At 36.3% G+C, this 12,155-nt stretch overlaps 1 protein-coding gene across 2 annotated transcripts in view; it reads left to right on the forward strand.

Annotated features, from left to right (window-relative positions):
• Positions 1–12,155, forward strand: part of PRKDC (protein kinase, DNA-activated, catalytic subunit) — an 81,572-nt gene that overhangs the window by 27,375 nt on the left and 42,042 nt on the right. For both annotated transcript variants that reach the window (XM_013302401.3, XM_055799067.1), the window contains exons 33-45: positions 190–398; positions 534–666; positions 1,742–1,900; positions 2,214–2,417; positions 4,194–4,379; positions 5,363–5,467; positions 6,432–6,599; positions 6,871–6,998; positions 8,013–8,220; positions 9,325–9,503; positions 10,849–11,017; positions 11,562–11,627; positions 12,063–12,135. In XM_013302401.3, the coding sequence (XP_013157855.3) occupies positions 190–398; positions 534–666; positions 1,742–1,900; positions 2,214–2,417; positions 4,194–4,379; positions 5,363–5,467; positions 6,432–6,599; positions 6,871–6,998; positions 8,013–8,220; positions 9,325–9,503; positions 10,849–11,017; positions 11,562–11,627; positions 12,063–12,135 (1,987 nt within the window). The remainder of the gene's footprint in view (positions 1–189; positions 399–533; positions 667–1,741; positions 1,901–2,213; positions 2,418–4,193; positions 4,380–5,362; positions 5,468–6,431; positions 6,600–6,870; positions 6,999–8,012; positions 8,221–9,324; positions 9,504–10,848; positions 11,018–11,561; positions 11,628–12,062; positions 12,136–12,155) is intronic.

Consider the following 12,155-nt stretch of genomic DNA (forward strand, 5'->3'; position numbering starts at 1 on the left):
TAGCACGATTGATTGACAGTCATGACATTTCATAGAGAAGGAGAATGTTACGTAGTGAAGAATAATTAGTGTTCCATGTTTGGTTTCATTTTAGATAGAAGGGCTAATGATAAGTTATAAAGAATAAAATAGAGATATCTAAATTTAATTTTTTAATAAAGCTTTTATTTAATATTTTATTCTTTCTAGCTACTTGAGAAGGAACTGCTTAATGCAAGCCTTGTAGAGCTTGTGGTGATGACAGTATGTGATCCATCACATGTAGGCTTTAACACAGCTGATGCGCAAGTCATGAAAAATCTCCCAGATATCTCAGTAAGACTCATGAAAGCTTTGATGAAATCTCCCTTTAAGGAATCTTTGAAACTGTGCATAAAAAGAACAATCACACCACAGAGGTAAGGGCTTTCTGGTAAGCATGAATCCAGAACAAATGCCAGTCACCATGAAAAATGGGAAGAAAATAATGTTGTGTATGGTTGCACATGTTGCTCCCCACCAATGTGATGTTATTGCTTCTCTTTTCTCATTAGCCTTGAGGACCTTTGTTCTGTTGATCTGTTTAATTCAGACGCACGTTTTGATCGAGTTAGGTTTACTGCTGTCCTTTCTGCCTGCAAGCAACTCCAGAAATCTGGCCTGCTTCATTCTGTTCTTCACAATCAGGTAATTGTTTATCCAGAAGATAGTGGTGAATATTTATATACAATAAAGGGCTTTTCCTGTGTAAAAGGCCAGTATGAAATCAGAACAGATCAGATGAAGTTGTGTAAAATCAACAGTGAAGAGCTGATGTTGAGAGGGATCAGAAATAAATGCTTTATGTTTATTCCACAAACATGAGTAGCACAGTCTTGAGATTTGAGCATTCTTCATAATTATGTCTGTCTTTCCAATTTCCAGGGCCTGGAAGCAACCAGAATCTACCTAAAACTTCCTTTTAGTGAGCTTCACAAGACTGAAAGCTCAAAAAATAAGTTTTTACTATCCTATAAAGGGAGGCATTTTTCAACAATCTTTAAACAGAGAACATGCAAAGTGATGAGGGAAAGGGAAACTACAAAAGGAATACCTTCTGGCTGATCAGAAGCAATATAGTGGGTATGAGTTGCAGGACAACAGAACAGAGAGCAGTTGGGGGGTGGGGATCTAGGTTATATTATTCAAATTCTTTCTACTAAGTTTCTGATTGTAGTAAATCTCTATTTTACTTTGGGCAATTGAAGGAAAGCAGGCTATGCAACAGCCACAAGGACTGAGAGAATTTGCCTACTGGTGAACAAAGCTATATTTAAGAAGTAACAAAATATTTCATTTCTGTGGCGTTTGGCATCCATCTTCTATGTCTAAACAAAAACTAGAGCTGTGATTGTAGGATGGTGATATTCAAGGAGCCGCATGGTTTACCTTTTGCGGTCCGCCTGTTTTGACCAAACGGTTCCTTTTATTGCTGTAATAATGGTGTTACCTGAAAAAAAAATTTGAGAGATGATCAGAACCTTTTGAAGATTTTCAAATTACTATTCGTTTTCTGAACTTTGTATACAACAGGGTTGTCTCCTTAAAAATCTGGTTCCTCAGTTGGAAAGGTGTCTTGGCATGGTATATTTGCATAGCTTTATATGAAAATGACCTGGAGTTAAAGTGTTTTCATTAGCTATCCAGGTGGATTGGAAGGGTCTTTATGTTATTTTTTTCAGCTTATATTAATTGTCACTTGTTTGTTTGTCTATTTCCATAGGATAAAGAGTCTCATTTCTCAGTTGGCTCTAAGCTTCTCTCAGTTGTTTATAAAGGCATTGCACCTAGGGGTGAAAGGATATCTGTTCCATCGTTAGACATCAGCAGTAAGCAATTAGCTGATGGACTCCTGCAGCTAGCCTTTGCTATTGATGACCAGGTAGGATATGGTTCTCCAGTTTTAATACTCAATCATTTAATACGCATCAGCAATAGTCTTCTACCCATATTTTGGGTAGAAGGGGCTGATGTTTCATTCGTATTCCTGCAGAGGAGCTGTAGTGATTCTCTGGCTTGAGTGACAACTGTAGATAATAAGCATTTCACTGTTCCGTTTGTGCTTTATTTTTGTGCTTTCTGGTAACATAAAACACTTTGGGATGGGACTTCAAAAAATTCATGTTGTTTTCTAAGAAATGAAGGAAATTGAATGTGCTTGAAATAATTTTGTGTCTATACCTTAATTTTCACAGTGTGAGGAGCTAGTAAGTCTGCTGTTGAACACAGTAGTGTTATCTGTGCCACTATCGGGAGCATCCCAGGAGAACCTGATCAGTTTCTCTCATGGACAGTATTTCTACAGCCTGTTCTCAGAAACCATCAATCAACAGCTGCTGAAAAACCTGGATGTCATCATAGTCCCACTTATGGAATCATCTGTCAGCAATCCCCAAATGGTATTGGATGACTTTTTTTAAAAGGACAAAGTCAAATGGAAATGTTAGAAGTAACGATTTTGTTGTTGTTATTGTAGGTGGATGTAGTATGTAGTGGGGGAAAAGTGTGCTTGGTTGCACTTTGGGGACAGCATTGCATTGATAAATACTTTTTTTTAAATTTTATTTTATTTTTCATGGCCTACTGGTGCTACCTTCATGGTCTCTGGCAACCTGACATAACTTTTGTTATCTGTCATCTCATGTTAAACTGAACAGGAAGTGCTTACCTCTGAAATCTATGAATTTCAGACTTCTTTTGCATAGTACTTCAGATCAAGTGTGCCCTTTCAAAGCAAGTCTGGTTGTTCCCATTTGCTGTGCATTGATTTTCATTGCAGAGTGGTTTCAGAGCATGTGGACTGGATTTTTTTTGAGGTAAAAGTAAACTGGAAAATGAACTCCAACCACTAATGGGTGTTTAGTTCACAGGACTAGAGCAGAGCTACATCAAAGTATTAAAAAGAATTGCATACACATATGCACACACAACCTTCCATGTGAAATAAATACAGGGTAGTTGTCATGGGGTCAGTCTCAACACCACTTGTTTTGCTTAACAGATTTTCTCCTGTTGGTCCACACTACTTACTAATGTGGAGCTCACTGTCAGTTCCACAGAAGAAATGTGTGATAACTGAGAAGACTTCTTTCGGTGCTCCTGACAAACAGGAGGGTCAGAAAGACAGATCAAAAGTCCACTTCCCCTTTTGTTTAAAAAGATGTTCAGGAAAAGTGATCATCCTTTTAAAAATATTTGGACCTTCTTTAATCCAAGATGTTATGCTTAAAGGTGTTGCTTCTAAGTAACATTTTTATAACTGGAAGCATAATTTTTTGTGATTCCAGAAATTAATTTAATTGTAGAAGGATGTATACTTCTTTCAAACAGCTGGTTCTTGTGATGACTTTGTAGTGTTTCCCATACAGAGGATGCCACAATAGATATACTTTTAAAAAAGTGTCTCTGATAAATGATAGGCTACTAATTTACACTGGCTACATCTGGCAATAGTGTTAAAAGTTTTCACTTCATGAATTTAATTAAGGTAAATAGGAAAATCGGTCATACTTGCGGACCGTTTCCTATTGTCGGCAGTTCTTTGCCTGACTTTTTTTTCGAACAATACATTATGGATGACATTTGATAAGATATCTCTTCTGTAGTTTTATGCATTTGTGATGTACAGGAAGAAAAAATGTTTATTTTACTGTACCCATCCATATCTGGTGAAATCACAAGGTTGATAACATTAATCCAGTTTGTTAGGTGGTTGCCAACTATTCAAAAGGAGAATGCAGAATTCAGGTTTGGAAGTCAGTGACCATTGGTTTTTGAAGAAAGGAGACTGAAGCATACTTAATTCATATCTAGTATGCTGTGGTTTATTTTTCTTTTTGAAATGCATGCAGATAAGTTAGCTTATGTGCTATTTCTCCTGTTTCTCAGCTTTACACTAAAATTTTCAAGTGTTCTGGATTGTCATTTATTTCTCCATATTCACACAAAAGGTATGGGAAGGAATTGCTGTGTTGTACTCTGAATGAAACAGGTAAATTGGGTGGAAGTCTCTTTTTTTTTTTTGAAAAGTGTGTGCTTTTAATTTCTGCAGAAAGATTTCCTCTCTATCTTTTTGAGATTTAAATCTAGCATTGCTATGTGATGCTTTTTTATGAAGAGATACTATCCTACTTTCATTTGGAATGCAAGAATCTACCTGTTGCTTTTTCTTCCAGGTTGGTAGCATTTTGAATGGCATGTTAGATCAGAGTTTTAGGGATCGTGCTGTACGTAAGCAGCAAGGGATGAAACTGGTCACAGCTGTACTAAGAAACTGGGAGAAACTTGACAGCTGGTGGGCCAAAGATTCGGCTCCCGAGAGCAAGATGGCAGTCTTGACTCTGCTGGCAAAAGTTCTGCAGGTATGCATTGCTTCATAAAATCCAGGTAACTCTTCTAATTCTGTAGGACTTTTATCTTGTTTTAAATGCTATTTCATTCTAATGTTTTATGTTTCAGGGCGGGAGGGGGGGGGGAGAAGAAATTTGGAGAATATCAGAATCTGATTTTGTTTTTATTTGCAAAGTACAAAAAATATTTGGATGGGCAGAAATTACTAGATTTTGCTCTTTTCTTCCCCCCGCACTCCCCCCTCCTTTGTTTTGTTTTTTGGGTATTTTTTTTTTAACTTTTGTCATGTTTTAGCTGCCTCTTCTCTGTTTAGAGAATTGCTACAAGTGCAGACAGTAAACCTTGAAACAGAGCAGCCTTTGATAACATTCTTTTATGTAGGCATCCAGAAAGTCATAATTGAGGAGTTCTACCCATATCAACATACTGCAGAAATATTTTTATTTTATAGACCTTTAATTTCTCTTGCATTGGGGTTTTGGTCTTTTTTCTTTCTCCATTTTGAAAACATGATATATCTCCTTTATCCTATTGGGATTTTTTAGGAACTTGTAAAAGTACCTGTACACAAATACACACAAAGATCACTTATTGAGAGGTTGGGGTTTTTTTATAAATAATTATTTTAAACTTGAATTGTTTTAAAGGTATGTGTTAGGACACAGAATGGGAGCTGTATTGCTGTATTAGCTGGCAGTGAAGTGACTAGTAGGAAATCTGGCTTTGAGAGGGAGCTTAATTTTATTTTTTTTTTTAAACTGAAAAATATTCAACATTATGATTTTGCTTGTACTGTGTAGGAGCTTTTAGAATTCTTTTTGATAGTCTTTTTAAAACCAAAATCACTGTATGTGCTTTCTGTTAATTCAGTGAGGTTTTGGAAATAAACAATTCTATAACTTACGGGTTTTTTTAATTGTTCATTAATACAATGATCTCTTTAACTACTTTGAAAAAAAAATTCTTAATGTTTTTATTTCTTCTGTCATTCCAGATTGACTCTTCAGTTTCTTTCAATACCAATCATGAAGCATTTACAGCTGTTTTTAATACCTATATTAGTCTACTTACTGATCAGAATTTAGGCTTAAATCTTAAGGTAAATTGTTCACTTCAGTGGCTTCCCTGCTGTCCCCAGATTAGAATGTTAGTTGTTCATGAAATTCTGTTATTTGGATTAAATTTTACATTAATATGCACATAACATGGACCACTTCTGGTTTTTAATCTCCTGTTCAACATCCTAAAAATTGTAAATCATCCTTTTTTGTTCTTCAGACAGAAGGCAGTGCCACAGATGTCATGTTTTGGTTTTAGGTGTTCTTTTTCTTCCTGACCAGATGAAAGGCAAAAAAAATTACTGTCAGTTGCAAATTGTTTAGAATTCTAAAGTGTTCATTTGAGAAATGACAGCTAATCAGGCTTTTAGCAAGGAGTGGCATTTCCTACGGATCAAATTGCAAACATGGGCCATGAGTTTAATGTCCGTGTCTGCAAGTACAAGACCGGTATTAATGGATTAACTGCTGTGTGTGGCTTGGCCAGGAGCAAGAGATAATGTACTGCATACTAAAACTGGAAGATGCTGGAGCATAACGTTTGAATAGAAGATTAAAAATTTTGTACTTATGAAACAGCTTTGCACAGTTGCTGCTCTGCCAGCCTCTCTTTTGCTAGACAGTGCTTTGTACTTTCCTGTGCATTCAAAATAAATAAAGTTTAGGATCTTACTTTAGCTGCCACACATTACATTAAATCATCGACTTGTGTGAGAATGGATGCTTGCTTAGAAGAGCAATGAGGTCTTATTCATAGCCATGTCAGCCATGAGATATTAATTAGCTTTTAACTTTCATTCAGCAGTGACCAAAGGTGTTTTCTGAACTAGCACCTGAAAGATGAGCTGCTACATAACTTACCTTTATCAGTGCACTGAGCTATTGAATCAGTAAGCACAGCCACTGCTGCTATTTTGTGGTCCTATTCAGCTTGCTTCATATTTAAGAGAGTAATCAGGTGTTTTTTAGTGTGAAACTGCATTATTATTTTTTTTTTTCCTCCAGGGCCAAGCAGTGATAATACTCCCGTTCTTCACTAATTTGACTGGAGAAAAACTTGATGACCTTAAGAATGCTCTTGATCAACTCGTAGCTTTCAATTTTCCCATGAGGTCTGATGAGTTTCCCAAAGGAACCTTGAGACACAGTAACTATGTAGACTGCACTAAGAAGGTCAGTGTTTTTAAAAAACATGTAAATAGAAGCCTAAGTGAACTATGTCTATAAACAGTGTTTCACAAGGTCTGGAATTAAAGAGAGACCCCGAGTTCACATGAGGAAATCACCTTTTCTGTTTGTGAGTTATGTCTTTATCCAGAAGTTTAATGCAGAGATACACATTTGAACACATGCATCTGCTTCTGATCAGTATTGAAAAATAGTTACATAATTAGATTTATTTGATCCCATGTGGCTCCTTAGTTATGCATTACTTCTTTTTCAGTTTTTAGATGCATTAGAATTGTCTCAGAGTCCAGTGTTGTTGCAGTTGATGACAGAACTTCTTTGTAGGGACCACAGACATTTCATGGAGGACTTATTTCAATCCAGCTTCAAAAGAATTGCCAGAAGGTGAGTTTAGTCTATTGGATTTTGTACCTGTTCTCATTAAATAATTTGCTTCCTTTATTATGTTGTCCTTGTAATAATGATGATTTACATTATAAAGTTTTACATCATGGTTTTAATTCAGATTTCGGTTTTGTCTTCACATTTCTAAAATGTTTCTGAGGTATGAACAAGTGGCACCAATTTTCAGATAACACTTCCAATGCCTGGGCAAATTTTGTAAATTCTTCTGTAAATTAGCTTGTTCTGGCAGATTTCAGTTGAAGATAGTAATTGTTTGTGATATCTATATTTGCTATACCTGTATAACCATATGATCACTTAAGTTGATAGCACTTAAACTGACAGTGAATTACTTTGTTCAACCTCTTTGAAAATAGAACAGCATGTTTATATATTTGAATATTTCAAGGGTAGTAAATCATAGATGCAGACGTGCTCTTGTCCACAGGAGTCTTCAGTCTCTTCCAAACCAAACAGTCCAATTCATGATGGGCTATTAAGTAGTAACTGTTCTGGAGCATGTAGTTCCCTGGACAAAGTCATTTACCTTATGCCCAAATCCTTTTTTTGAAATTCTAACTTCTATAAAATTATTTAGAATATTAGTTCGTGTACTAGTGGAACACTTGATAAGCCACAGAAAGACCTAATAACTGTGAAGTCTCCTTTTGTTCCTTCCTTTTTGCCTCCATCCTTCATGTGTACCACATAAATGTTATTTTTTTGGTTTTGATTGGTCAGTGAAAAGGAACTGAGAAAGCTAATGATTGCTTTTGGATTAAACTAACAAAGATACACAAACAAGTTTACCATCTGTTGCAGAGTAAGAAACTGAGATTTTCTTTGGAGACCTCCACAGTAAGTGGCAGTTCAACCGGATCTTGCATGTTGTGTAGGATGATAGCCCAAGAGGGTATGGATACAGACAATAAAAATTTTAAATGTCACAGGGGTCTGAGACATCATTGGAGTCTGGTAAAACAGTTTTCATCTTCAGATTTCTGGGTTTTTTAGGAGCACCACTGACAAACAAGTGATACTGTTGGACACTGTTCACAAAATGTTCCGGAGTGAAGAACTTAGTTCAAATACTACTCGTCAAGCATTTCTGGATCGCTCCCTTCTCACTCTTTTGTGGCACTGCAGCTTGGATGCACTGAGAGAATTCTTTGGCAAGATTATAGTACAGGCTATGGATACACTTAATTCCAGGTTTATAAAGGTATGAATTACTTTTGTTTGTTTGTTTGTTTGTTTTAGGGTTGGGGAAGGCCTAATAAAATTGGTGTTGGTATATACATTTTGCTTAACTCTGAGGGAAACACTAATTGAAACCATTTGCTTTCCAGTTTCTGTATCTTGGAGCAGAAGTTTGTGCCAATTATATAGCTTATTACTGGGAAACTTTTCTTTATTCCCCAGCACTTCTTTTGAAGTAAACATATGTTTGCGTATCTACTGTGTATAAAGATTGGAGCTGGAATGTTACCTATACATATATATATATAAAGGGATCTGAAGTTTTGTCAAAAGCAATCCCCCATTCTAACTTTGAAATATGAAAGCTGTATAAAATTGTAGCCTGTTACTGCGTTGTAGGGGAGAGATAATCAGCCTTCCTAATGAAAGCTTTTAAATTTGGGTGCCTTACCTTTATAGAAAGAAATAAATCTTCTAATCATTGCAAAGATCCCTCAGCAAGGGATTAGGAGGACAGATCTTCCTTTCTCTATTTATAGGCTATCCTCCAATTTAGAGTATAGTTACATGCAATGATTTTGTTGTCAGAGAAGGTCTTTGCTCTTGCCGTAGTTCTTTATTCCCATGGTTTTGTTGATGCAGCTGTTTAAAGGCAGCAGGACGAACAAGATGCTGAAATGATCCAAGTGTAGTGATAGTTATTTGAAATAAAATGCTAAAATGAAGACTTACATAGAGTTACCCCCACCATGTTTCTGCTGCTGTAAATGTTGGCACCAAAGTGAGGTGCATGAAGAAACTCATGAATGATACCCGGCATGGTGACAGGTAGAGGTGTCATGAGTCTGAGCCATTACTTCGTGTTTTGCTTATTTTACTCCAATATCACTATAATGATTTAGGCCAATTGTAGTTAAGACAGCTCACCTAATAAAGAGCGGGTCAACATTGTTTTAATAACTGCATTACACAGGAACTCAGTATCTGTTAGTCTTTTATTATTTCTCTGGTTTAGAAGATAGAAGTAAGCTGAAGGTTGTTTATTAGAAACTAGAGTAACTGTGGAGCTACTTAGGAAAGGCAGGATCCAGGAAATCTTTCTGAGATGTTGCTTTTTTGTTTCCAGTTCAATGAATATACTTTTGATACACAAGTTACCAAGAAAATGGGGTATTACAAGCTGCTAGAAGTGATGTATGCACGACTTTCGAAAGAGGAAGTTTACTCCAAGGACTCTAAAATTAACCAAGCTTACTGTGGCTCCGTAAGCGTAGAAGGAAATGAACTTACCAAGACACTAATAAAGTAAGACTATTATTTGTTTTACTCCTTTTTAACTTCTAATTAGGTTTTGGGCAAATACACTTTTTAAGTATGCTATCTAAAGCAGAAGATTAATTTGTTCAAGGATAAATGTAATCTGAATGTAGCTTTTGGTTTTAAATAAAAATGGAATTTGCACAATATTGAATTTGCATTGACAGGATGATTTCTAGCATAGACTACAATCCTATGTCAGAATAACTTTTGCCTCCAGTTTTTGCCTCTTTTTTCCTGTTTCTTAAGCTTGTGCTTTTATTTTTGCTTTTCAGTATGGTTCTTGGCGTTTAACTTGTGTTTTTACGATTTTTATTTCAGTATACTTACACTTTTATGCAGGGGTCCTCAAACTACGGCCCGCGGGCTGGATACGGGCCCCCAGGGTCCTCAATCCGGCCCCTGGTATTTACAGAGCCCCCTGCCACCCCACCCCCCCCCACCCCCCCCCCCGCCCTCGCCGGGGGTTGGGGGGGAAACCAAGCAGCCGCAGGTGACTGCCTGCCACTGCATCCGCGCGCCAGCCCCCTGGTTAAAAAGTTTGAGGACCCCTGCTTTTATGTAAAGTATGGTTCTGTGTTGTAAGGTAGGTATCTTATGTGATTGATGAGATGATGGGATGGATTTTCATTTATATTTCATTGTACAGCAGCACACCCAGTAGGTATAATTTGGTTTAATCACCACTGCAGAGAGGAACAGAAGATTAATACTGAATACATAGGCTAATTAATGTAATTTAATTTATTTAATATTCTGAAAAAATATAAGATGCCTGAAATGCTCTTTTTTTTTCTTTTTTTTTTTTTACAATACTGTTATGTCCTGTGAAGACTTTTAAAGAATTTCTTGGCTATGATTTGCAGAAGATCTGTAAATCTTTTTTTTGCAGATCTTTTACTATGGGCAAAAGACTTAAAAAAATTGCATCTAAACTGGTTTTCTCTGGCTAACCTATAGCATAGCTTAGCATATATGTCCATTCATATTTTCTTATTTTCTTGGAAAGTACCATGAGAGAGATTTATGCATGCATTGAAACATATCTCTGTCTTATCTGAAAATGGCCCGTCATTGTATTTTTGACATTAAGGAATGGTGTGTAAATGGTTGGGGAAGCTGGCTTTGTCATTGCAGAATGGTTCCATTTCAGCACAGTGTGCCTGCAGAGAACTTGAAGAAGTCTGAAATGGTTTAATCTGATACTGCTCTAAAAAGTAAAGATTTTTGGAAATTCTGTTGATTCACTGGTCTCTGACTGGGGCCTTTCCTGTGCTGCTTAAAAAAGAAAAGAATATTCTGATGGTGTTTTCTTGGCTGTTTGTATTTTAAGGTCGTGCTATGATGCATTTACAGAAAACATGGCAGGAGAGAGTCAGCTGTTGGAGAAGAGGAGACAGTATCACTGTGCAGCATATAATTGTGCTATTGCTGTTATCAGTTGTGTCTTCACGGAAAGTAAATTTTATCAAGGCTTTCTTTTTACAGAAAAATCGGAAAAGGTGAGGTGTTGTTGCTTTTAGAAGGCTTTCAGAGCATGAGACACAAAGTGATTTTACCTGATTGCAATAAATCAAAGAATCAAGCCTGAATGACATGCAATTATATTAACAAAAAACCCAATGAGACAGTAGGTGTCACACATAGCTAACTTTCTTGCATCCTTCATGCAATTTGAGTTGCTGATGAAGGTTTTACTGTCTGTTTGGGAATGGGTGAAGTAATGATACATTTACCCTGTTTTCCTTCCACTCTCAATCAATTTTCTAAAATAGGAGAAAAAAAATCTACCTATTATTTAAGTTCTCCAGTGCTTATACTTCAATATAAGTTCTCCAGAATATACTTCAATAAGGGATACATACTTTACCAAGCCCGTTGTCTGTACTGTGAATTCCTGAGTAGCTGAATAGCAATTTTTTTCTTGAAAGTATTGATCTAGAAAATATGGCATGTTTTCTCTTCTATATTGTACGTCGATCTGTTGTTTTTTAGAAGAAATAAAATGAGTTCAGAGCAATTGTTATTGTGTGCTTAATTTTGCAGAACTTGCTGATTTTTGAGAATCTGATAGACCTGAACCGTCAGTATACATTTCCTGTAGAAATTGAGGTGAGTGGAATTTCTGGACTTCAGTGTTCCTAAGTGAAAAATGAATATGACTTGGACAGCGGAGTCACTGTAGACCGGGTCAGTTCTCACATACAGAGAAAGAGGATTCTGTGATGAATAAAAACTGGAGTACTCTTAATGTTTTAAAATACATTTTTCTAAGGGAAATCCAGACTTGAAATCTAGAACATACCTGCAGTGCACATAACTTTAATACACTTTTTTAGCACACTTTACTCTGCTAATAAACAGCTGTAAGAGCAAGTAATTTAGCTGCTGTTCTGTAGCATTTATTATAATAATTTACGACATAGGATTTCTCTTTATATTAAACAGTTTTGATGATGATTTGGCAATTCTGTAAATAAATAATTGTAAATAAACTGTAAATATAAGATTTGATTAATTTTTAAACTTCTCTTTCTTGCTGTTCAGGTGCCTTTGGAAAGGAAGAAGCGATACATTGCTATTAGAAAGGAGGCCAGGGATGCAGGGAACAGCAGTCAGGGTATGCAAGTAATTTATGAC

The sequence above is a fragment of the Falco peregrinus genome, chromosome 3 (assembly GCF_023634155.1).
Source record: "Falco peregrinus isolate bFalPer1 chromosome 3, bFalPer1.pri, whole genome shotgun sequence".
Taxonomy (NCBI): domain Eukaryota; kingdom Metazoa; phylum Chordata; class Aves; order Falconiformes; family Falconidae; genus Falco; species Falco peregrinus.